The sequence below is a fragment of the Urocampus carinirostris genome, chromosome 7, assembly GCF_059441175.1.
Source record: "Urocampus carinirostris isolate Australia breed hairy pipefish chromosome 7, RoL_Ucar_1.0, whole genome shotgun sequence".
NCBI lineage: Eukaryota > Metazoa > Chordata > Actinopteri > Syngnathiformes > Syngnathidae > Urocampus > Urocampus carinirostris.
The window spans coordinates 37,555,643-37,579,620 of record NC_142355.1 but is presented as its reverse complement, the minus strand read 5'-3'; the positions used below and the strand labels follow the sequence as shown (position 1 = coordinate 37,579,620).

General features: G+C 42.0%; 3 protein-coding genes and 1 long non-coding RNA gene across 5 annotated transcripts; 1 reads left to right on the top strand and 3 right to left on the bottom strand.

The window, feature by feature from the left end:
* Positions 1 to 892: 892 nt before the first annotated feature.
* LOC148363254 (potassium voltage-gated channel subfamily A member 1-like) lies at positions 893 to 10,504 on the bottom strand. Its single transcript, XM_088340872.1, has 2 exons — positions 10,313 to 10,504; positions 893 to 9,904 (listed from the first exon to the last, which is right to left on the bottom strand). The coding sequence occupies exon 2, from the start codon at positions 9,673 to 9,675 to the stop codon at positions 8,197 to 8,199; it is 1,479 nt and encodes a 492-aa protein (XP_088196998.1). The 5' UTR covers positions 9,676 to 9,904; positions 10,313 to 10,504; the 3' UTR covers positions 893 to 8,196.
* LOC148363252 (uncharacterized) lies at positions 2,023 to 17,018 on the top strand. Its single transcript, XR_015850979.1, has 3 exons — positions 2,023 to 2,127; positions 3,562 to 3,661; positions 16,573 to 17,018. It is a non-coding gene; the product is annotated as an uncharacterized LOC148363252 (long non-coding RNA).
* On the bottom strand, positions 11,857 to 23,928 carry LOC148363251 (galanin receptor 2a). Of its 2 annotated transcripts, none has more exons than XR_015850977.1 (2): positions 23,812 to 23,922; positions 11,857 to 11,914 (listed from the first exon to the last, which is right to left on the bottom strand). XR_015850977.1 is itself a non-coding variant. In XM_088340874.1 (2 exons), the coding sequence occupies exon 2, from the start codon at positions 23,114 to 23,116 to the stop codon at positions 22,193 to 22,195; it is 924 nt and encodes a 307-aa protein (XP_088197000.1). In that variant the 5' UTR covers positions 23,117 to 23,142; positions 23,812 to 23,928. The 2 variants fall into 2 exon arrangements, 1 of the variants encoding a protein (XP_088197000.1); XM_088340874.1 differs by lacking the exon at positions 11,857 to 11,914 and adding an exon at positions 22,193 to 23,142 and having other exon boundaries at positions 23,812 to 23,928.
* On the bottom strand, positions 13,533 to 15,059 carry LOC148363253 (shaker-related potassium channel tsha2-like). Its single transcript, XM_088340873.1, has one exon. The coding sequence runs from the start codon at positions 14,937 to 14,939 to the stop codon at positions 13,533 to 13,535; it is 1,407 nt and encodes a 468-aa protein (XP_088196999.1). The 5' UTR covers positions 14,940 to 15,059.
* Positions 23,929 to 23,978: the final 50 nt, after the last annotated feature.

Genomic DNA, 23,978 nt, shown 5'->3' with positions numbered 1-23,978 from the left:
GATCCTTAACAACTGCGTCTGCCTAATTTGCCAAGAGACTAAGCTAGTTATAAAGATCAGGCGAAACATGCTGACTGGAAATAAACACTGTGAAAAGGTGAAGCAACTGGAAGCTGTTTTAACAGCCCAACACAGCTTTTTCATGAGACCCTGCATGTCAAATGACAATGCTGCAAGGCGAGCTACGAGGTCGCAACACCAATCGCCAAGCATTGGAAACTATCAAAGACTTTTCCAAGAATGCCAAGCTGAATAGTCGGCCCTCACACATTTTCAGGTTACCGAATCTAGCCCGCTTTCTGAAAAGTTTGGACACCAGGGTTTAGCCAATGTGACTCTGAATTGGGGTTTGAGAACCTGCTCACGGGCATTGAGCGACGTCATCTGTTTCACAAACTATGGTTGGCCAGGGGGCAGTAATCTACCAAAGCATCACGCCAACAGCTGTTAAGCCTGAGGAGACCGAGCTGTACAATGAAATATATTGTGTTGATTTAATAGCGAAAGGTCGGATAATTCCGAAGTGTTCAAGCTTTTCACAAGCAGGAAAGAAGAATTTTGTCTGCCACTTTCAGCCTAGAGGTAAGATCTTACGCCTGAGCCCAACCTGACCCGAATTTCGGGCCTTGTCGATACGTTCTGGTTAGGGCAAACTTCTCTCTCGCTGACTTTTGTTTTTCAATCATTGTTCTCCTAAGTCTCTGTTCATACAGTCTTGTTTGACTTAGATTTGATACAAAAGACAGGCTTTATGTGCTGCGCGTCTGTGCGACGCAAGGCCCTTCAGTTTGAAAAAAAAAATTGTTAAAAATATTTGCAAAGTAAAACATTCTCCCCGACCCTTTCACACCATTTTCAGGACACCAATGTTAAAAACCACATAACAGCATCAGATCCTTAAAAATTTATTCGAGTAATTAGAAGATTAAATCATAAGTGAATAGAACTAACGAGTACCCTTGCATAGATCACAGACCATGCCCACGTCCCCACGCACGTCTTCCTCAGTAAACACAACATGACAATGATGTTCAAGATACAATCGCTTTGCTCAAAAAGAAACACTTTTTCTTCCACTGGAGAGAGTTTAACACCAGCATCTCCTCGTAGCCCTTTAACGTCCTCGCTGGCCTCTTATTTTGCCAGAGAAACCCTGATCCGACACCGACCCCACCGAATCCGGGCGATGGGGTCACGTTTCTGGCAAGGGCGGCCACATATGGAGGCAAGGGTTTCTTCTTTTTACAAATCATAATATCAAGAACAAGTGGAGGAAAGAAAATAAATGATAAGCAGGTCTCAGAGTTCATGCAGTCTTGGAAGGACCATGCAGCGCAGGTTCCCATAGTGGTACGTGTCATTTGAGAGGCTTTAGAGCAGAAAATATGCAGAAAATGATGAAAAAAAATAACGGTATCTTTTCTTCTCTGCAGTAATAACAATAATAACAATAATAATAACAATAATAATAATTGTACGTGCCTTGCAGGTCTCAATCATCCATGTTAAGTGCCACAACTCAAAGCTTGGTTAAAGACACAATATTCGTCTTTCAAAGAGACTAGATTGGAATTTTTTGAATTTTATAACCACTTATTCCTAATGATGCTGTTTGTAAGAAAATGGTAAGCAGAACTTTAGCACTAACCTTAATTGAGCCACTAAGTGAAAATGGCTATGCTACTTTTATGTGCATTCCCTTCTCACGGTTTCTTTATTTTCCTCATGTTGAGGTTTTTGAGTTTTTCCTTGCCCTCATGTAGGTTTTAGATCAGGGGATGCTGTCATAATAGTATGTAGTTTGCAATAGTCTGGGGTCTGTGCAGCCCTTTTGAGACTCCTTGGGATTAAGGACACAACAAATAAATTTGGCTTTACTTGACTTGCTGCATTTCTTCATTTCATTAGGTTATAGAGAATATTTCCCACGTTCTGTAGAGTCATTACTTATGCCTGAGTCATTTTTAAGATTTCCCACGTAGAAAACGGTCATTAAATACATCCAAGATAGAGGTAGGTGTTCTCTGTTGTAGATGTTTAGCATTTTTTTAAACGAGAAAACCCTCAAAATTCAAATTTAACTCAATACTAAAATATTTCTTTTCACGTGTGCAGGACCCCCAAAAAGTGAGTTAGACCACTGAAAAATGTATGTTTCTAGTTGGTTTTATTGTGGCGAGTTTGCTCAGCTTCTTAGCAGTTTGCGCTAGAATGCTAACGAGGCTAATGCCGCGTTTGTGTCCCTCGGAGTTGTTATAGTTTGTTAGCGCAAATAAAACACTCACAGTTAAACTTTATCTAAAAATAAACTCATTTTTTGTCGCGTGGGGACTCCAAAAGGTGATTTTGACGACCGGAGAATGTCTGTTCCAAGTTACTTTTACTGCTGCAAGTCTGCTAGGTAGCATTTCGCGCTAGCATGCTAACGAGGCTAACTGCGTGTTTACCTGTATCTAATCTATACATTTGAAGTTTTTATTCTATGTTTTGTTGTTTAAGTACCGACTTACGTAAAGGTTTAATTGTGTATTGGTGTTTTTGATTGTTAAATAGTCCTTACAGTGTTTTTTTTTATATTATTTTATTTGTGAAAGCTTTAAGTGAATAAAATGCTCCGGACTTATGGTTAAAGTGAATTGTGTAAATCTTGGGTTCCAGTTCGTTTCGCTGAAATATGAATTTTAGTTGAGAGTTTTATTTAGTTGAATTGATTTGCAAATGTATATAAATTTAAAGTCTGCAAACTATTTAAATCGTGAAAAGGTAAATCATTTAGTTTTTTTAAAATTAATTTAGATTTACTCAAATTAGAGCAGCACAGTGAGGCAGTGGTTAGAGCGTGTGCGGCTCAGTTCTGAGGTCATGAGATCGAACCTCCTGTGTGGAGTTTGCATGTTCTCCCCGTGCTTGCGTGGGTTTTCTCTGGGCTCTCTGGTTGTCTCCCACATTCCAAAAACATGCATGTAAGGTTAATTGGCCGGTCCAAATTGTCTCTAGGTGTGAATAAGCGAGCTCTGCGACTGCCTGTGCCCTGCGACTGGCTGGGAACCATTTCAGGGGTGCCCCCTGCCCACTGCACGAGGATGGCTGGAATGGGCTCCAGCACTCCCGCGACTCTACTGAGGATAAGCAGGGCAGATAATGGATGAATAATGGATAGTGCAGAAGATTTTTCTTTGCAAATGTGGTGGGTTAATTAACCTATTAAAATAAATACTCGCAATTGTGATTAGGGGAGAAGCTACAAATGTTCATTTTTGCGTTAAAATTCATTTAAAATTAATAATACAGATACCTGGCCAGGTCACAATAATAATAAAAAAAACTCTACCGCCTTGCTTTTTTAAATACTTTCAACTTTATTTAATTTTTAAATGAATTGCAAATTTCTGACCATTTTCCCTCACAAATTTCCTTCTCGGTCTTACCATGATTAAAAAACGTTTTCTTTAACAAATGTTATTAGATTTGATCATTTCCCTTTCATGTCAAAAAACATGTTTTGATTTTATGATAACTTTTTGGGGGGACAAAGTTCTGACCAAAATTTTCTTTCCACAGTGCTTACAGCAACAAGACATTTTGCGGATTCATTAATGTGGCTGCATCCCAGAGAAAAGTTTAAGGAAGTGAAAAGCTAACCAACCTAGAGACGCAAAAAGTAAGTAGTGATTTTTTTTAATATGAATATTGATGGATAGGACTTGTTTTTTCTGATTTGGGTTATTATTGCATTTTACTTTTGTTTTCGTATAGATCATTTTTTTTGTCTACATATCAGGCAATTCTAATAATGATTTGCAAAAGTAAAGTTTCATGGCTAATCCTTTTAATAATAAAAATCATAGGGATGTACCAAAAGGTTTTCTGCGGTAAATACAAAACTGCTTTTTCGGTTCAGGCCGAAAAAAAAACAAAAAACGAAATACTGCTTCTGAAAGAATAATGTTGTGATGACGTCGTGTATAAAGTGAAGCTCGCAGTTCGAAGCTGGTTTTCGAGTGTGTGAACGACCCACTGTTTATTTTTCAATTTCAAGCCCTGAAATGCTTTTTTCTGTTGTTGTATGAGAATTTTAATGAATACAGCACTTAAAACTAACATGTGTTAATAAATTTGTTTAGCATTTCATACCATACCTTTTGTCTTAGCAAATCAGTGCAGAATAAGTTTTTAAATTTAACTTTTGTATTTCATATTTTTGCACACATAAAAAAACTTCTTTGAATCTCTGGCATTTAATTCTTTTTTTATAAAACTGGTTTACTTGTTTTCTTTTTGTGAGGCAATTTAGATAACTTTTTAAAAGTAAAGTTTGATCATAAATATTCCTCAAACTAAAAATTATTACGGTGCTTAAGTTATCAACAAGGAAAAAAGAATAGTGCAGCCGTTTTCCAAAACTGATGGCCCACTCTATATCCCAGTGGCTCAATTTTCTTGGAACAGAATTGTAGCAGAGTACATTTAAGCAGCTCTCTTATCTGCAGTGTTCAAAAATAGATTTTTTTACCTTTTTTTGCACGCACACACATCAAGTCAAACGTTTTGGACACTAACAATGTATTGCTGTTCAGAGTGCATGTTCTGTTGTCGGGACGGATAGCACCTTTCAAGTCAGACATGAAATAGCAAATTATGTAAAAACGAACATTTTTTTCCAATGTTGTCACTTGTGCAAGGTTGACCGTATCTGAGTCATCGGTACAGTACAAAGTTTGTAAATGATACCAGAAATCCCGTCACTCTGACATTTAGTTCTAGAGAAATGCAAAATCTGATCCTATCCGTGCACCATCAAGGACAGCCACTGCAGCAAAACCATGACATTCAAACTACACTGCAGCACTTCACCTCACCTATATAATTTCACTGAAGTGTATCTGTAAAAAGAGACCAAAGGGTAATAATGATGAAATAGTGTTTTCTTTTTTCCAGTAAATAAAACCAACCGTTTTTTTAATACTTAACACAGAATATAATAATTTAAATAAACAAATGAAAAAAAATATATTTCCAATAAAAAGTATCTTCTTTGAAAAGACAGTAGACCCCCAGGATACGGTGTCCCCACCATACGCTGCTTTTACTTTGCGGTGTGGAATAAGATGTTCTTCGGCATTTTCCCCATTATATGACATCAATGGACATTTTTATAATGTGGCTAAAACATATGACATAAATCTTTGGATGCTTTTATCTTAGGTACCAGGAATTGTGGAAACAGTAAGCTAATTGGCATAGGTTTTTATCACCTGCTTTATGGCAATATTGCAATCCTTACCTCAGAAAAGATGGATGTAGTATCCTGGGGATCTACTGTGTCTCTATGAAAACAATGTATGATAAATCATAAAAAAATAATATGGATTTGATTAATTGAATTTAGTTATTTCGTTTTTAGCAGCCCCACCTTAGAATTTCAAGCTTGGAAGCAACGTTACTGCAGCACAACTGCCAGTAAATAGCAGTTATGCCCCATTCAACATACCCCGGGAGAACCGTCTTGAATTTTTATGTGAAATAAATACAAATAAATGAAAACCATTCCAAGGCAAACATCAAATATATAAATAACCCAAAACGATTTACAAACATTATGCCTGAGTTGATGTTGATGGCATGAATTTCCAGCCAATTATTAAAAAGTGCATTCATCAAGTATTTGATACTTAAGTAACAATTGACCGATTGAATAGTTGAATAATATAACTCCATATCTTAAATGCATAAATAAAATGTCATTCTTCAAAAAGACAAACCAATCCCAAAATCAAACATGTGCAACATGTGCATTACTTTGTCTACTTTAATGCCCGGGAGCTGTCGTGAATGATGTCATTTCAAGCTGTGTATATGTGTGCGTGTTGGTGTTTAAAACACACGGCTACTGGGGCTAGCGTTGCGTTCGAGGAAGCAACATCCAAGAGAATCCCTCATGACGGAAGAGTTCGAACATTCCCCAAAATTGACATTCTGATTGTGCATTGCATCAGCGACCAAAAACAAAAGAAAGATGTAGCGTTAGTATCAAATCGTGCTTAGACTTTCCTTTTTTATATTTAAGTGCTTGAGTGAAGACGATAATACTTCATGATGCTCACATTCAATATTGACCCACAAAACTTTGAAGCTTTATGGCAGTATGAAGGAAAGATGGAAGCAAGGAAGGAAGCAAGGACAAAAGGAAAAAAGAAAGGTAGAAAGGAAAAGGAGATGAAGAAAGGTAGAGCATATTTAAGAAAAATTGGAGTGGGAGGAATGAAAGAAGAGATGATGAAGCCAAGACTCGAGGAAGCAAGGAAGGAGGATAACCTAGCCAAGACTAAAGTCAAAGTAAGAATGGAAGGCAAGAAAAGAGGGAAGGAAAAAAAGGATGATCCAGTAAAGACTGAAGGAAAAGAGAGAATGAAAAGAAGAATAAACTGGCCGAGACTGAAGGAAGAACGAAAAAGAGGGAAGGAAAAGAAACAATTACCCAGCATAGACTAATGGAGGGAAGAATGCAGTAAAGACTCATTGAAGGAATGAAAGAAGGATCGAGCACGATTAAAGGGAGGAAGAAAGGAGGGAGGAAAGAAGGCAACCAAGAGTCATCAGAGAATATCTGAAAGGTGGATTGAAGGAAGGCAAACTGTCAGTAAAGAGTAATTGATAGTGGATTGATGGAGGGATGAAAGGAAGGATGCAAGGAGCAAAGACAAATTGAAGAAAAGAAAGAAAGAAGTATCCAGCAAGGAATAATTCATGTAAATAAAGAATAAAGGAAAGAGTTAATGAATAAACAAAGTAACATTATTTAAAAAGACAGAAAGAAGGAAAAAAGAAGGCCTGTATTGACCCTTGCATGCATGTCCGCATTTGGTTTGCGAGGACCTGACTGAGGTAGAAACCCTGTTTGGATCCATGGAGCACAAAAGAAAGCCAGGCCTGAATAAATAATGGAGAAAAACCTGCTATCATTTCCTTCGTATTGGGATCGGTAAACACGGAAAGTACATTACGATGCCGCTCACTCATCATGAATCCAAAACCAGCTTGTGCGTGAGAGCCACCATGTTTTTGTTGTTTCTGTTTGTTTTCTCATAACTGTTCCAACTGAGATCCGAAACTTCAAACATCCCACGACTACCGAGAGGCACTTCCACTGTTACCGGTGGTGAGCTGAATTAAAGGCACTAGCAACTCCTGTCCAAAGATTTTCATTCGTTGAGCAAAACCTGATGAGGAACGTGAAGCTGTTTTTTAGCTGGAAGCAAGGCTCATGCACTGCGCTATTGTAAATCGCCCGATGGTTAAATGCAATTCGGATAGTGCTGATATTTGGATTTGAAAGTGGCTAAATTGTGGCTCGGGATATACTGAGAACGCAATGCATTTTGAGGCTTTCCCTTGCCAAAAAAAGACACAGCAGAGTGCCCAAGTTGCAACAAGCTGCTTACTCACATCATGCATTAAATATGCCAGGATACAAAAGTCCTCAGTGTCCAGAGACCATAATGCAGGTTACTTTTTATCATGCTATGATCTAATTTTGGAAGCTTCCCCTTAAGACGTTCAAATGTTATAGTTGTAAAGAACTTAAACCCTCATCCGGTGCCTTGGTGCAAAAAACATGGTGGGGGAAGGCACATCCCAACAGAAGTTCCTCTCCATGATGGCATGTATGGATACGTTCAGTGGCATGCGGCGACTTGGAAAGTCAGTCCTCATGCGTGAGTCTGGAAGGACTGTCCAGACCACTGGTCCGAGTATGATGTCCCCGTAATGAAAGACTTTTATACATCCAGGTTGGTCATCCTCCTATAAGGTGCTTTTTGCAGAAGGGGTTAGATCCTTCAGAAGTGGAGTAGGAATGGGTGGCGGCGAAGGCAAAGATCCAACCACGGTTGATTTTTTTCAGGGTTGCATTGACTTCTCCACCTATGTCGGTTATTCCATGCATTATATTGCCTGATCAAACAACAGTGTGCTGTGCAACCTAACTCTTAGTTGAGTATATGAGGGGTTTGCAATACTTGTTAAGTTTGGAGAAGTTCTGTGACTTTAGGGATAAGTACTTGCAGGATAAGAAGAATTGATTAAACTATCTAAGTGTTGTCTACTCTAAGATCGTTATCTTCTTTCTATGTGAATTTTTATAAGAGCTTTTTAAAGCATTAGTGAAGCTAACCCAGTAAACCGAGGTTCTGGTGCCTAAACATCAGTGAGCAGCTTGTTCTTGTTCACACAGTTCTGGTTGGTTATGGTGCAGTTTCCAGTTCTGAGGTTGGCCTCCCGGAAGTTGTCGATACTATTGTTTAGGTCGCCGTCAATCTCCATGTACTCGGACTTGCTCACCAGAGAGGAGCTGCGGCGGCTGGAGTTGGTGTCAGACGGGATGTTGGGATTGCTGACGTTGAGGAGTTGAGCCTGCTCCTCACCCTCCGTTTCCCTGTGGTAGAAGTAGTTAAAGTTGGAAACAATGACGGGCACGGGTAGCGCAATGGTCAACACGCCGGCGATGGCGCACAGAGATCCTACAATCTTTCCCCCGATGGTGACCGGCACCATGTCGCCATAACCCACAGTGGTCATGGACACCACCGCCCACCAGAAAGCATCAGGGATGCTTCTAAAATAGGAACCCTGTTCCTCGGCCTCTGCAAAGAAAACCGCACTGGAGAATAAGATGACGCCAATGAACAGGAAGAAGATGAGCAGCCCCAGCTCTCGCATACTGGCCTTAAGGGTCTGCCCCAAAATCTGGAGTCCTTTTGAGTGTCGAGAAAGCTTGAATATCCGAAACACCCGGACCAGACGGATCACCCTGAGAATGGCCAAAGACGTGGCCTGCTCCCCTACCCCCTCAGTGTCTGGGTCTTCAGCCAGCTCAGTGCCCAACGTAATAAAGTAGGGGATAATGGCCACAATGTCAATAGTGTTCATCATGTTCTTAAAGAAGGCTGGTTTGCTGGGGCACGCCAGAAAGCGTACTATCAACTCAAAGGAGAACCAGATGATGCAAAGGGTCTCGATGACAAAGAAGGGGTCTGTGAGGATGTTTGGTTTGTAGTACATGGTGACGTTACCTACTGTCTCCAGGTGGCCCATGGGTTCCTCCTTGAGCTGCGGTATAGTCTCCAAACAAAAAATGACGATTGAAATGAGGATGACCATGACGGAGACTATGGCGATCCCCCTTGCGGTGCCTGAGCTCTCTGGGTGCTCGAAAAGCAGCCAAATCTGACGCTGGAATTCCTTTTCAGGCAGGGGTCGCTCTTCCTCCCTGATGAAGCCTTCATCCTCTCGGAATCTCTCCATGGCATCCACCCCCAGCTCGTAGAACTTGATTTCTTCTGAGAACATATCCAAGGGCACATTGACGGGCCTCCGAAGCCTACCCCCTGACTGGTAGTAGTACAGAATGGCGTCAAAGCTGGGTCGGTTTCTGTCGAAGAAGTACTCGTTCCGCAGGGGGTCGAAGTAACGCATGCGCTTCTTTGGGTTGCCCAGCAGGGTTTCCGGGAACTGAGAGAGAGTTTTGAGCTGAGTCTCAAACCTGAGACCAGCTATGTTGATAACCACCCTCTCGCAACACTCATGGTCGTTGTGGTCGGGAGGGGGGTAGGCATCCTGGGGGTGGCCGGGCACGGCCGAGGTCTCGTCCACGTTGTCTCCTGAGACGACCGTCATTTTAGAGTCGGAGTTATGGCTTGCGATGAGTTAGTTTGACAGGACAGTTGTACTAGTCGATGGTGGCCCAGCGGGACTTTCTTTGCCTCTGGCGCCCTTTAAAGTGCTTGGAACGTTCATGAACCCCCAGGACACGAAGGGCAGCTTGGCTGGATTTGTTTCAGTGCGGCTCCACTGCGGCTCTTGCTGACTTGACCATTGCTGCGCTCCAACACCGCTGCCTCTGCCACTTGGATAGAAAGAGAAAGCAAAGGGAGAGAGAAAAGGAAACACAAGGAGGAGGAGGTTGGTAGTGGTAGAGCGGGAGGGGGGGTATAATGGGATCAAACAGCGAACACAGAAAGATATTGTGCCTGCTCAGCATTTTCTCTATTTATTTATTTATCTTTCTACAGCTCAATTAGCTAGCTCCTTACACACACCAGGAAATAGTTTTCGAAAAGTGTCCCCCGACACTCAGGTTGCCTTGTCACTGCAGTATAAAGGCATGTCACCACTCAAGTTTGGAGCTTAAAGGGCAGACGCAGCCTGCAGTTTTTTGACGCATCACACTTCCTATTTTTGTTGGGGCTCAGGCGTGGCAGCTTTTTACTATTAAGTGTTCACTGGAGCCCGGTGTGAGTTTTGTGCATCTTACCTATGGGTGATGTTGGCGGACGGGGGGGTCTGCAAGGCGTCTTGGACTCCGGTCAAAGCACCCATGTGAAGTGTTTCACGCGTCAACTCCCGTCCAGGACAGAGAAAATACGAAAAAGTATAGATTTAAAAAGAATGCAGAAGAATCACATGGCTGCCGTGATGCAGGAGGAGGCGGCAGCGGGATGCAGGCTGGAGCTCCCTCACAGTGCACTGCGGGAGGAGATGTGGCTTTCTGCGCGTGTATGTGTGTTTTTTTCTTTACACTGCAATTCCAAAAGGGGGAGGGTGGGGGTAAGATGAAAGCTGATGGTGCTGGGGGGTGGCTCCTACATTAAAGGAGCCATACGCTTGATGTTATCCAGACCTCAGCAGAAACCGGTGGGGAGCCACGGAGTAAGCAGCACCCGTCCAAGATGATCGGGTGGGCTGGAAGTGGGGGGGTCCCTCTAGGGGAAGTTTGTAAAACAAGAAGAAACACACAGCTGATGGAGGCAATGTTTTCTCCCATATTCTTACATGCAAGTAGATGCAAGGATGGATGGATGAAGGAGGGAGGAGAGAGGCAGCAGCAATGGGGAAAAGTGAGAGAGAGCGAGAGAGAGAGGAGTTGGAGCTTTCGACGCAATGCAGAGCGACTCTTGAAAGCAGCAGCAGCAGCACAACTTGGTTGTGCCTGCAGCAGCAGCAGCAGCGGCAGGCGAGAACCATACAAATGGGATCCAGATCTGTTCAGGAACACCTTGGGAGAATATTAGTGCATTGTGGATACATTTTTATTATATTTAGCATCCAAGACTGATGTGAGAAAACAGATACAGTACAGTAGACCCCCAAGGTATGACATGAATCCAGTCTGCGGTTGGGATTGCAAAGGAATTGTATCGACATTTCGTTCTATATAAACGTGTACAAGAATGAATATAAAGTATATCTGAATCTGAATTGCCGTAAAGCGAGGCACAGAAATCTCTGCTAATGCATTCCGCATCCCCGCTAACCCACAAAAAATAAAATGAAATGATAAGAGTATTTTGTAAGTAGTACTTAAATAACATTTTGAATAAATAGACATCTAAAGGCAGATGATATTTCATTTACCTTTAGTATGAAGTTATGAATACGTAGCCAAAATACAATACAACATTATTTATATCTGTACATTCAAGGAAACTGTGGGGGTCAGATGCATCGACATTTCGTTCTGTATACACGTGTACTAGAATGACAATAAAGTAGATCTGAATCTGAATCTGAATCTCACAAAAGTTGAAATGGCAAATCTGATTTGTACGAATCAATATCATAAAACAGACTTGAGAAACCCAGAAGATTAAACATTTACTTCTTTATAAAAACATTAAATCAACATAACATACAAATTAGAAAAATAAATACTATATTATACATTTACACTTGCAATCCTCCACCGTGTACTCTGAAAGTTTGTTGCGCCAATGAGTATAAAATATTTACAACACTCTTTTACCCTCAAAAAGTTTTTCATTGTCCGGATATACCAAATGTTCCAATTCTTGTTTTGGTCAAAGCTCTTCAGCCCAAAAAAATGATCCATATTGCCACCAGCTTTGTCTTCTGACTCCTGAAGGGAAACAAACACAAAATAGATTATTAACCACATGCAGACTATAATATACTTTCTTCACTTGGAGTACACTTTCTTTCTAAACTGTGCACTGCAGTTGTGCGTACGGCAGGCAACCACACAGTGGTGCTCTATTCCACATTCTGAATCGGCACCACCCAAAATTATTTAATTAATATTTCATGAATGCAATGTACCTTAGATGTGTGTTTCTATTCAGGGGTTGGCATTAAACATCTTGTGAAGAAAACACTTTTTGGTGGACCCCAGCATTAAATTCATTGTATTACTCCAATTTGACAATTTAGGCCACAGAGGATTTTTTTTTCTTTATTTGGAAGTCCAACCACTAAGACTCGTGTTCATTTTTTTTAAACGCTTGACCCGTTGAGGGTACAAGTGACATAAAAGCTTTTATGTGACTGGCAAGGGACATCGTCAAATGGATTTGAGCGAATTAAGTACCCACAATTCAATGTTTTATCGAGGGCACTTCTATCTCTATTCTGTAGACACCCAGGATACAGCGGCCCCGATGCTGTGAATTGAGACATTTTTTGGTCCCCCCTTTGGAGCATTTCCCCCACCATAAGACATCAACCTCAAATAATGTTTTGTGCCCAAAAACTTAAAATATTCAAGTTGCTTATGAAGAGTCGCGTTACTAAGATTCCTGTCTCTTATTGGTCGACGTCATATAAGATTCTGGCCTGCTATTGGTTTGTGTAATGATGTCATGAAGATGCTGATATACTGTACGCTTAACACATCCCTTTAATGCTTTTCTCGTCATTCAGTTCAGAATATCATGCGCTTCGTGAAGACTTTGCGAGTCAGCGGTACACTACAGTATTTCTTACAAGGCTTCCATTGATGCTAAAGGGAAAGGCAAAACATGATAACCATGGACACTGAGTTTGTGGTTATCAAGAAATACACAGAAGGCACACAGATCACTTGTCTTGCAAAGTTGCATGGCTGTAACCTATCGACGATCGTGACTACTATTCTAAATAAGGAGGCATTTACAGTAAGGAAATCTAAAGTCATGAACCCTCATAAATGAATATTTAATAATCTGTTTAATTTTTAATAAACCGCTACTGTCTCCCCCTCTGCATCCACTTGCTATGCCAGTCAATCAGCTTAAGGTATTTATAATACTATTTAATTATATGCACATATATAATACATAAGTAGTACTCACAAAATACTATTGTTCTTTAGATATTTTTCTTTGGGGTACCGAGGCTTTGGAACACATCAGTTATGCATTGATATTGCCTGCTATATGGCAATTTCACCCTGCGATCACCACCTCAGAATGGATTCGTGTTATATCCCGGGGGTATGCTGTATAGTCTCAGACGAAATGCATTTAATCCATCGAAGGGGCATATTGTGACTTCAGTACCAGGGTTTATGTAGAACAGCCAGTCTAATTCTTAAGTTATCGCGCCTAGGGTTTTACAAAAATAGGTAGTTCCCGAATGTGAATGCTTGCTTTACTTGGGTAGAAATGTAAGTTCTTGCTTAAATAGAGTGTTGGTCAGCCTAGGTTGGTTGTGACCACATAAAAGAACGACCTGACTCACCACAGGACCCCCCTTTCTGCTCATACGTCGGTCAACTTTCCGGTGTAGATCTCAATTTGAGTGAGGCTTTCCATGTCGTCCTCCCGGTAGGACTCAGTCTTGGACAGTGACTGCTCGCTTTTGCTGGAGTTGAAGTCTTCAGAAGGCATTTGCTGTTGTCCGCACGTCACATGCACATACTGCAAGCGATCCTCTTCATCGTTCTCTCGGTGGTAGAAATAGTTGAAGTTGGATACAATGACAGGCACCGGCAGGGCGATGGTGAGCACACCGGCAATGGCGCACAAGGATCCCACAAATTTCCCTCCGATGGTGCTGGGGCACATATCCCCGTAGCCCACCGTGGTCATAGTTACCACCGCCCACCAGAATGCATCAGGGATGCTAGAAAATTCGGACTCTGGATCTTCTGCCTCAGCAAAATACACTGAACTGGAGAAGAGGACCACTCCGATTATCAGGAAGAAAATCAAAAGGCCCAGCTCCCTGAGGCTTGCGTGAAGGGTTTGCCCAAGGATCTGAAGACCCTTGGAGTGTCTGGAAAGCTTAAAAATCCTAAAAACACGAACCAGACGGATGACCCTTAAAATGGCGAGCGAGGCGGCCTGCTGACTGCTTCCCTGGTGCTCGGCCAGGTCCAGTCCCAGGGTGATGAAGTATGGTGCTATGGCCACCACATCAATGATGTTCATGATGTTCTTGAAGAATGCCGCTTTGCTGGGGCAAGACAGAAACCTCATGGTGAATTCAAAGGAAAACCACACGATACAGAGCGTTTCCACCATGAAGAAGGGGTCCGTAAAGGGACTCCGCACTTTCCCATGGCCGCTGCTGTTTATGTGGAGTTCTTGCATCGACACTGGGACTTCTCGAAATTCAGGCAAAGTCTCCAAGCAGAAGATGATAATGGATATTAAAATAACCATCACAGAGACTATGGCAATGATACGTGCAGGTCCAGAGCTCTCAGGATACTCAAACAGCAGCCACAGCTGTTTCTGAAACTCATTTTTAGGCAGAGTTTGATCCTCCTCCCTCGTCAGACCTTCGTCATCTCTGAAAAGCTCGATCGTCTCTTCATCAAACTCGTAGAATTTTATCTCTTCTAGAAAAATATCCACTGGGACACTGACAGGTCTGCGTAGCCTGCCTCCGGACTGGTAGTAGTAAAGGATGGCGTCAAAGCTTGGCCTGTTTCTGTCGAAAAAATATTCATTTCTCAGTGGATCAAAGAAGCGCATCCTTTTGCGAGGATCCCCCAGGAGTGTCCTCGGAAAACGCGAGAGGGTTTTGAGTTGTGTCTCAAAGCGCAGGCCTGAGATGTTGATAACCACCCTCTCACTGCACTCCTGCTCCTCGCGGTCATCCGGCAACAATGTGGTGACCACTACATTCTCATCCCGGTTCTCATGGGAAACGACGGTCATCTTCTTACCCCACTTCAGAGTCACCACTCACCATTTAAGTGTCCTTTCTCTTACAGATTGTCACGTCAGGTCCTAGATTCGACAAGGAACTCCCTTTCAGAAAGGTGCTGCTTCATTTGATTAGTCAGATTAAAGCCTGTGTCAGGCAGATCTGCCCCTTGTGCAGAAGTGGCTATCATATTCACACCATTAGAAACTGCATGGCCCTCCCCATGTTGAAAGACCAGGTGACACCCGTTACCTGTTCTGCTGCACCTGATGTTTTACTTCAGTAAACACAGAAGCTCCCACTTTCCACCAAACCTCCGGTGACTCTACAGCCTTGTTCTTGTTAGTGTATGTCCAGAACCCCGTGACAAATGTGCTCCCTCCCGGTTGCCAGTTCCTCATTCATGAAATCATGGTGCTATTCTTGTCGCAAGGGGAACCCACTGGTGTCCCCACGCTCACACTTTAAGAAGCAGGGCCACTGCTGCCATGATGAGCTTATATTTAATGTGGCCAAAATAAGCTTAAGATACTGGGAGACGTGAACCCCCACCAACACTGGCAGACCCTCACAAATGGAAACTGCTGGCTTGACTGACACTCGAGATGCAGGACCGACTTCGTCTTGTTCAGGAAGGCCGGGGCCAAAATAACATTCGGTGTTGGTACTGCTCAAAGGGCTCAATTGTACAACCTGGGACACGTGGCTACGGTGGAGAGTTCTGGAGAAGGATGGGGCTGGGAACTGGCGCACACCTAGAAAATAAGTGACCTGCCATTAATGTTCAGTAAGAGGACCATAAAATCTATCCTTTCATTTTTTCTTTTTCGAGCTTGGCTTCACAAATTGATCTGGATCATCTGTCTATCACCGCAGAGATTTATTTACACCGTGATTACATCATCCTGTTTATCCTGTCAGGATTTGGCACTCCATTGGGGGGAGTGGGAGGAGAGGGTCCACCTGTGCCTTATCAGTGTCCACATCTGGACCTCGTTATTTCAGCTCCATTCATTGGCTGGCTCAGACACCAGAGGTTATCGGGTCATCGCCATTGTTATCATACCTGTCAACCTGTACGGTTTTGCTGTTCAAAGTACGTTTTTTTATGCATTTTAAGACGAGTACGACGTAGAAGGAAATCTGTACGGAAAAACGCAAATTTTTCAATTATGGGTCCCATCTGGTATACACGGACTTAACGAAACGGCAAATCAATCAGGTCAAAGGAGTTCGCTGCAGAAGCCTCTATCTCGGTATCGTTTTTTTCGTTGTTGCAAACGAAGCGAGTGGTTTGATGCTAATGTGCGCATGCGTCTGCCGCCTGGGTATTTCCCATCATGCATCATTCAGAAAAAAAATATATGGTGTACGATTATTTTGTATTTTGTACGGGAAAATACGACAGTTTGTTCGGGCATGGAGCCGTGGAGGTTGACAGGTATGTGTTATAGTCACATCCGGTTTGTTTCTTGTTTCCTATTTCTTGTGTGATATTTTTTACGTTGTTTTGAGACCATATGTATGTTTTTGTTGGTTTGTTACTTTCTACCGTGGTTCTGCTGGTCTTGTTTCTATGTTCCCAGCTTATGTGTCCACTGACAGTTAATAACATCTCCTCTTTAAATCTCTTTCCCTCTTAAGGAATGTGGAAAAAAAGATGCATTGCATCTTGGCTCTTTGGCTGTCGGGGTTTTGGGTGAGGCTGTCACAACAACAAGAGGCAAAGGCTCAAATGTGCCAGTCAGTGGTTCCAGAAGAGCTAAGGGAGCGTCTGGCTCACACTGAGCGTCTCCAAGGGAACAAACAATAACAAACAAGCTGTGGCATGGACACGTGATTTTTATTTAAGCTGGTTCTATATCTGGGGCCCTAGGTCACACTTTGGTTGCAATCTTTTGCTTGTCAGACACTTAAAAAAAAGGATTGATTGGAAACTGAATGACTCTAAATTGTGATTAGAAATAAGTTCCTAATTAAGCAAGTTAGAGTCTCCAAACACACAAGATATCTAAAATCTAAAAAAATAGCTTAATGAGCAATTTGGATGGTTTTTGGACTCGATTCAACAACAAACATCAATAACATTCATGCAGGTTTTGCTGCAGGTGCACATTTTTCGGAAGCTTCAGTGAGCATGGAGGAAATTCGTCGTGCATGCATGTCATGACGCGATGCCCGGAAGGCATGCCCATGCCGGGGAAGGCGACGTAAACTTTTAACGCAGGACACCCCTAGCATGCCATCCCTGTAAGAAAATCTCACTGAGCAGTAGTACCAAGTATGATCTCATCAATTTTACCCCTAAAGTGTTCTCTTTAAGATGGAATAAAAACTCTTGGAAAATTGAACCCTCGGTTTATTTGTCAGTGTGTCAGCATGGAATAGAAACTAAAGATTAGCCCTAGGTCTTGAACAATTGGGCTAGATTTATAAAGAATGTCTTTAATTCAGAGTTGGAGGACCTTTTCAATCTCTCATGGGATAGACGTACAAATATGGGTCGAAAGAAAGCAGTGGTAGAAAAAAGCCGCCCGCTGGCCTCTTTTCCTTGGCCTTGTTCAATCCAGAACAACAAAGACAACAGGCACTTAAGCTTTACAGATACAGACGTGGAGGCACAGAACAGAAATTCAGCAATGTTTTGGCATCTTCACATCCCAAGTTGTGAACCCTACCAACCGCGCCCCCCCCCCCCAAAAAAAAACAACCCTCTAAAGTACTTGCTCCCCTCCAACACAGATAGCTAATATCGAAACCAGTAAACAAGAGGGGTGGGCTTCCTTGGAATGACCTGCCGGTATCCTTGTCACAAGCTCGGCTTCCCAGATTAGCTTTGCGGGACCTTATTCAAACCTCGAGTACTTTTAGCAGATGATGTCGTGCTCGATATGTTGGTTATGGTAGTCTTACTGACACGGTAGGTGGGGGTCTAGGTTTGCAGACAGTTACTTTTTTCCTCATCAGGTAGACTGGCACTTTGATACACGATCCATTATTGGGTAAACTTTGCTGAAACTAAATCTCTGCATTAATTGCTGTGAGAAAATTAGGATATGAAGTGCAATAACCACTTTGCATAACATTCTTATAATTCTATAAACGATCTGCCAACAGAACAAGAAAATGTTCTAAAAAAAGATTATATTTCTTATTTTACTGTTTTCCCAATTTTCTAAATGGACGTAATATGTCCCCGTTCATTTTAAATAAAAGTCTATCTCCTCTTAAGTCAAGGGTAAACATGTTGCGTTTATTATCACATATTCATCCTGTAATACGTAATCGCACCTTATTTACCCCCGATGACATCGCAGTTAATGTCAGAGCCATCCAGTACAGACTATTTCCAAAGGAGGGATTTATTTGGCTGGGAGGTGTTATGCATTAGTGGACGTTGTATTTTCGTCTTTCCGCGCTGCCGTAACCTAAGCCCATCCGAAGCAGCGTTATAAATATAACGGGCCACACTTGGCGATGCGGCCCGTGGAATGATTAGCTCATAGCGGTGGCACTGTCTTGCCTTTCAAGAATGCTGTCTTGCCAAAATTTGCAAATTTCATTGAATTACACACGGGGTATTTTGTGTTCTTTTTCAACAAAAATATTCAGCCTGTTTTATGCAGACCGAACCGGGCGGCTTTTCGGACAGCTTCCCTTAAATTTGACTGCGTTGAATTTCAATCTCTTGCCGGTTAACACCCACAATGACTTGATTTTTTCAGACATTTCCACCAAGAGAATGGGTACACTGCGTTTGTGTGAAGAAGGGTTAAAATAGGCACATATTCAAGGCCTATCTCAGGCTATAAGCTTGGGGTCCACTTTTTGTGCTAAAACCTACAAGCAATTATAATTTATGTTAAAAAACAGGCACTTACAGTAATACCCCAGTACTCGACCACAATCCATTCAGAATCTGTGTTCAAATGCTGAATTGCTTGAGTACCAAAAACGTGTTTTTACTACATGGTACATATGGGCAACACCAGGCTGTATTTGCCCAAGACACACCACAGGAAATGGTGCCCCAACAACCATAGTGGTTAAGGGAAAACCACATATGCAAAATCCCAAAACATGAGTAAAACGTGTACCTAAACAAAGATAATTAATTAACTGTGGATATAATAAAAATTAAACACATTAATGATAAAAATATGAAACTACTTCAAAGCATTTAATTTATCTTTGAGCATTGGTTCGATGGCTGATACTGGTACACTGTCCTCGTAGTTTGCTATCATTTCTTTATTCAACTTGATGGTTGTACTCAGTTTTACTCAACCTTGTTACTAACTTTCTTGTCACTCATTATTATCAGCAATTAAATGTACTTTCTTCTCAAGTTTTCTGAGTTCTGATTTCTTGTTCAAATACCAAAGCAAAAATGACAAATATTTGTTAGAATACAGAGTTTTTTGGAGTACCAAGGTATCACTGTAATATGTTGCTAACTCACCTATGATAAGCGCAAGGTTCATTTTTACTGATGACGAACTGAAATGATTGAGATCACCCCATTGAAAATAGGTTAGGGCTGCAACAACAAATCCATAAAATCAATTAAAATCAACAAATTTCATCATCGATTCGGTGTGTCGCTGGATTTATGTGACACTTAGCACGTTAATTCTATGCAAATAAGAATATTCTTTTAACCCAGCGACAAACTTTTGGTAGCACTTACATCCGGCAGAGGGCGCTCTTTATCCAAATCCAAATATATTTATATAGGACTTTTCAAACACCAAAATGCAACTCAAAATGCTGTACATGTCACAGTTGCCATGGCGCCCAATTGGCCCCGCCCATGTGGCGCCAGCTGCGGCTCGTTGATGGCTTTCTGTCTATTTAAGCTCAGTGCTTTCACTCTTCCTTTTGTCCTGCTTAATATCGGTTTCCAGTTTCGATCCCGTCTAGTTTTTCCTGTTTAATTTCGATATCCTGTTTTGATATCAATCCTGTCTGTTCCGTCCTGTCCGGTATCGACCCCATCTGTTCGATATCTGCTCGGGCAATTGGTATCGATCTCGGCGACCACTGGCTTCCTATAATTCCTCGCCAGACTGCTGCCTAACATGCATGACTCCCCATTTCCCATACAATAAAAGGCTTGTTTTTGAAACATCACGTATTTGGGTACAGCAGACAATTGAAAAGGAACAGAAATGGCAGTTGTGCATCGTCACAAACGGACGGGACATTGTGCTGAGCAATGTTCCCTCTAAGCTGCGCGCGTGCGCAATCGCGCACTGCCCCCAAATTCTCAGCGCACAAGAAAATCTAGCCAGCTCACAAAAATGAGGGCTCAAAATTGCTAATTAAGAAACGAATTAAGTCAAAGGTATTTGGAAGTCAAGATGTAGAACGAAGTAGAACGAAGTTGAGTAAAGTCAGTAGAGTTTTTCAAGAACCGGCTTCTTCAGCTCGGGTCACTAAAAAAAACCTGCTTTTTCGGGTCCTAAACAGCTCTTCAGGTTGCTTTTGCTTCTTTAAACCCTACACGACCAAATATTATCTAAAATTATGCACAAAATTACTTAAAAGAAGGGGGGTGGCAATAGAACAAAAAATAAAAAAAATACCAAAATGAAAAAGCAGTGAAGAGCTGGGAAAAAAGAAACAAAATGAGAGAAAAAGAGAAAAAGAAGAGCAGGAAAAATTCAGAAAAGCCAGAAAAAAAGAAGAAACAAATAAAAGGAAAAAGGAAATAGATAACAAAGGAGCAAGAAAAAAGTAACAGCTGGGAAAAAAAACACAATAAGATTTTTTTTAAAGGAATTTTTAAAAAAGTAGAAAAAAACAAGGACAAAGAAGAAAAAGTTTGTGTTGCATTTAAACAATTTCCAATTATATCAAGTCAATCTTGTTGCCAACATTGAACTTCCACTAAAAAAATGTAATTAAATACAGTTCTGTATCGCCCCGCCCAAAATGTTAGTATTATGCGACAAAAGATACCAGGGAAAAAAAGAAATTGAAATCTTGTGAAAGAATTGTAAAAACATATGACGTTTGTAGGCCGCACAACCTTTGCAATAGTACACGAGTCAATTCATTCAAAAGTGAAAAATTATTTTGCATTGCCGGAAACTCAGCAAAATGTAACTTGATGTCAAGTTTTGGACATGTTTGATAATTATCTTGCCACACTTGGGATTATGGTTGCTCACTGTTGTTTTGAGCGTTGCTCACTGACTTTGTGTGATCGCTCAGACCCGTGGAAAATTAGAGGGAACATTGGTGCTTAGTAAGTGTGATGAAACGCGGCGGCTGGCAGCATTTCATGCATTTGCATCTGTCATCTTTGTGCACTTTGCGCAGGCGGGAGTTCGATAATTTTGGCCGCCATTCCACCATCATTGCTCTGAAAATAGGCCCAATAAGTGGGAGGTCATTTTTTTTGTCTGCTTCATTTATTTCAGATTGAAAGTGAACAAATGTATAAACAGGTGATCTGCTATCTTTTTGAAATATGTGTTCCTTAACTATTATTTCGTATTAACTCGTTAAAGAACTATAGTGTTTATTCATTTTTTCAACAGCAGGCTATCACAATATTGACTTTTGAATGCTTGTTGGTCACTGTGTGCCTTACAATTGGCTGGCGACCAGTCCAGCTTGTAGCCCGCTGCTCTGTAGACAAGGAGAAGGCCAGAAGTTAAGACTCGGGGGTAAAGTTGTGGTGGAGGAGGCAGTAAAAACTTCTCACGTCTCCCGTTACAGTGACAGGTCTTTGCTTTATGAAGTAATAACCAAGTACAAATACTTCATTGCTGTTGTGAGGTAGATTACACAAGCACTTGCATTTTATTTGAATATATTTTCCCAAGGCTTTGTGTTTCAGTGGTTATTTTTGAATTCTCAATGAAAAAAACATAGTTTTATTGGGTTACATTATTGCGGCCAAATTGTACAACTCAGTTTTCACACATAAGGTAAAGATTTGCAAAAATGTCTAAATCATCAGCTTTAGAGTACAGGGAAGGCAGTCATTAGTCATCAGAAGTTGAAAATATGTGTTAATTTTAGCCATCTTTCTAGAAATGATTATTTTCTGATTGGTATAGTTAACCCTGTATTTACTTACCATAGTGTCATTTACAAAAAAAAAAACCAAGTGTTCTCATTGAAACTTCAAGCGCCTGATTCTAGGGATTGGGGAATGAGTTTATGAAATCTCCTCAAAAGACGGCTGCGTCAAACCTGATTCAAACATAACCGCCCACTTGTCCCTAAATCAAAGATGTCCCTAGGGTGCTTAGAAACTTTCTGCAGAAACGCTGTGGACCTGCGGCTGCACCCTACCCCGGTGACATCCGAAGAGCCTAAGCGCCCTCCCGTGGTGATATCGTTTGGACAGAAGCACGTAGAGCACGGGGTTAACACACGGGTGCAGGTACTGCAGCACTGTGCAAATGAAGTAAAAAAGCTCCCATGTACGTCCGTGGCGGTAGAGGCCCAAATAGACGCAAAGCTCTAGCACGTAGCCTGGTAACCAACATGCCGAGAAGGCGGCGGCGGCCAGGAACACCATCAGCGAAGCCCGCCGTGTGTTCCTGGCACTGGAAACGGACATCACCGGACTCTTGTGGAGGAACAAAGCCAGGCGAACATAGTTGAAGGCAATCACCAGCATGGGGATGAAGTAGAAGAGCACAAATTGGCTCAGTACCACTTGGTAGTGATGCTCCTGGATAGTGGGCAGGCAGAAGCTGTAGCTGACCAGACTTGGGCTCAGGCTCTTCTTGGTGGCGAACATACGCAGAGGCACGCTGATCAGGAAGCTCAGGGCCCAGACCAGCACCAGCATGAGGACCACCAGGTCCATGGCCGGAGGCCGGTAAGGGTTTGCAATGATCATAGCGCGAGCCAGCGAAACGGCGCTCAGGGAGTAAGCGCTGGCCGCCAGGCTGAAGGCCAACAGGAATTGGTAGACCTTGCAGAAAACGTCACCCATGGGCCACGAGTGACTGATGGCAGAGTGCAGCGTGAAGGGAATGAGCAGCAGACTGAGGAAGTCGGCCAGTGACATGCTGAGGAGCAGAACGTCCAGGCGGTTCTTGCGCAGTGTCTTGGACTTGGCAAATAAGGAGAAGACCAGTAGGTTAGCTCCAAGTCCGATTCCCAGGATCACACCGCAAGTGCAGGCAAACACTAGGCCGTAGGTGTTGGGAATGATCATGTTCGCCTCCAGCTCCACTTCAGTTGCTTCAGGGGACAGAAAGATGTTGTAGGATGTTTAAGGAAACAAAATAGGGTCATTAACTTAGACAGTTTGGGGTTGCTTGACCAAATAAGTGATTTTTTACAGGCAGAATTTGCTGCATCAAGGCCTCGCCAACCGAAACCTTCCAATATTTGAATGTCAGCAGTAAATACAGTCGACCCGGGGAAAATCATTTTATGATGGTGATTAAGATATATTTTTGGGCCCCTCTTTACAGGATTGTCCCCACAATATGATGTGAACAACAATTTTGTCCCCGAGTCGATCTCCCAAGTGGATTATAATCCTCGCAAGTGGAAGTTTTAAAAAAATGTAATTTTTAAGCCACCGTCAACGACACTACTTTACTCGACCAGCTAGCCTTTTCACACAAAATGTCGATAAAATGTATTCTCTCCTTTACGTGTCTATTTATTCATAATGTCATTTAATCACTTGCCACTTCAAGTAGTACCGGCTATACAGTATTATTACTTATTATTTTGTTATTTTTCAAATTTTTATCGGCGTTACTAGGGGTTCGGAACGCATTATCTATGCATCACCCTAGGTTTCTCTTCCCACCAATTGAGATCCCAACCTCAGAACAGATTCCTCTTGTATCTCAGGGATCTAATGTAGGGAACCGACAAACAACAAATTGAACTCACCTTTTTACCATCGTCGTCTTCATCATCGCTAATCTCACAATAGTTTTAGGATGATTCCTCCTGAAGAATGAGAAATTGTTGCGTTTTAAGGGCGGCAGTCTCCCGTCCGCCTTCCTCTGCATCTTGGTGTCTGATTGCTCAAAACGCGGAAGAGCAAACATTGCTTG

Excerpts from the sequence above, each read along its gene's own strand:
- LOC148363253 (XM_088340873.1), bottom strand. The coding sequence starts at position 14,939 with ATGACCGTCGTTTCCCATGAGAACCGGGATGAGAATGTAGTGGTCACC.
- LOC148363254 (XM_088340872.1), bottom strand. The coding sequence starts at position 9,675 with ATGACGGTCGTCTCAGGAGACAACGTGGACGAGACCTCGGCCGTGCCC.
- LOC148363251 (XM_088340874.1), bottom strand. The coding sequence starts at position 23,116 with ATGATCATTCCCAACACCTACGGCCTAGTGTTTGCCTGCACTTGCGGT.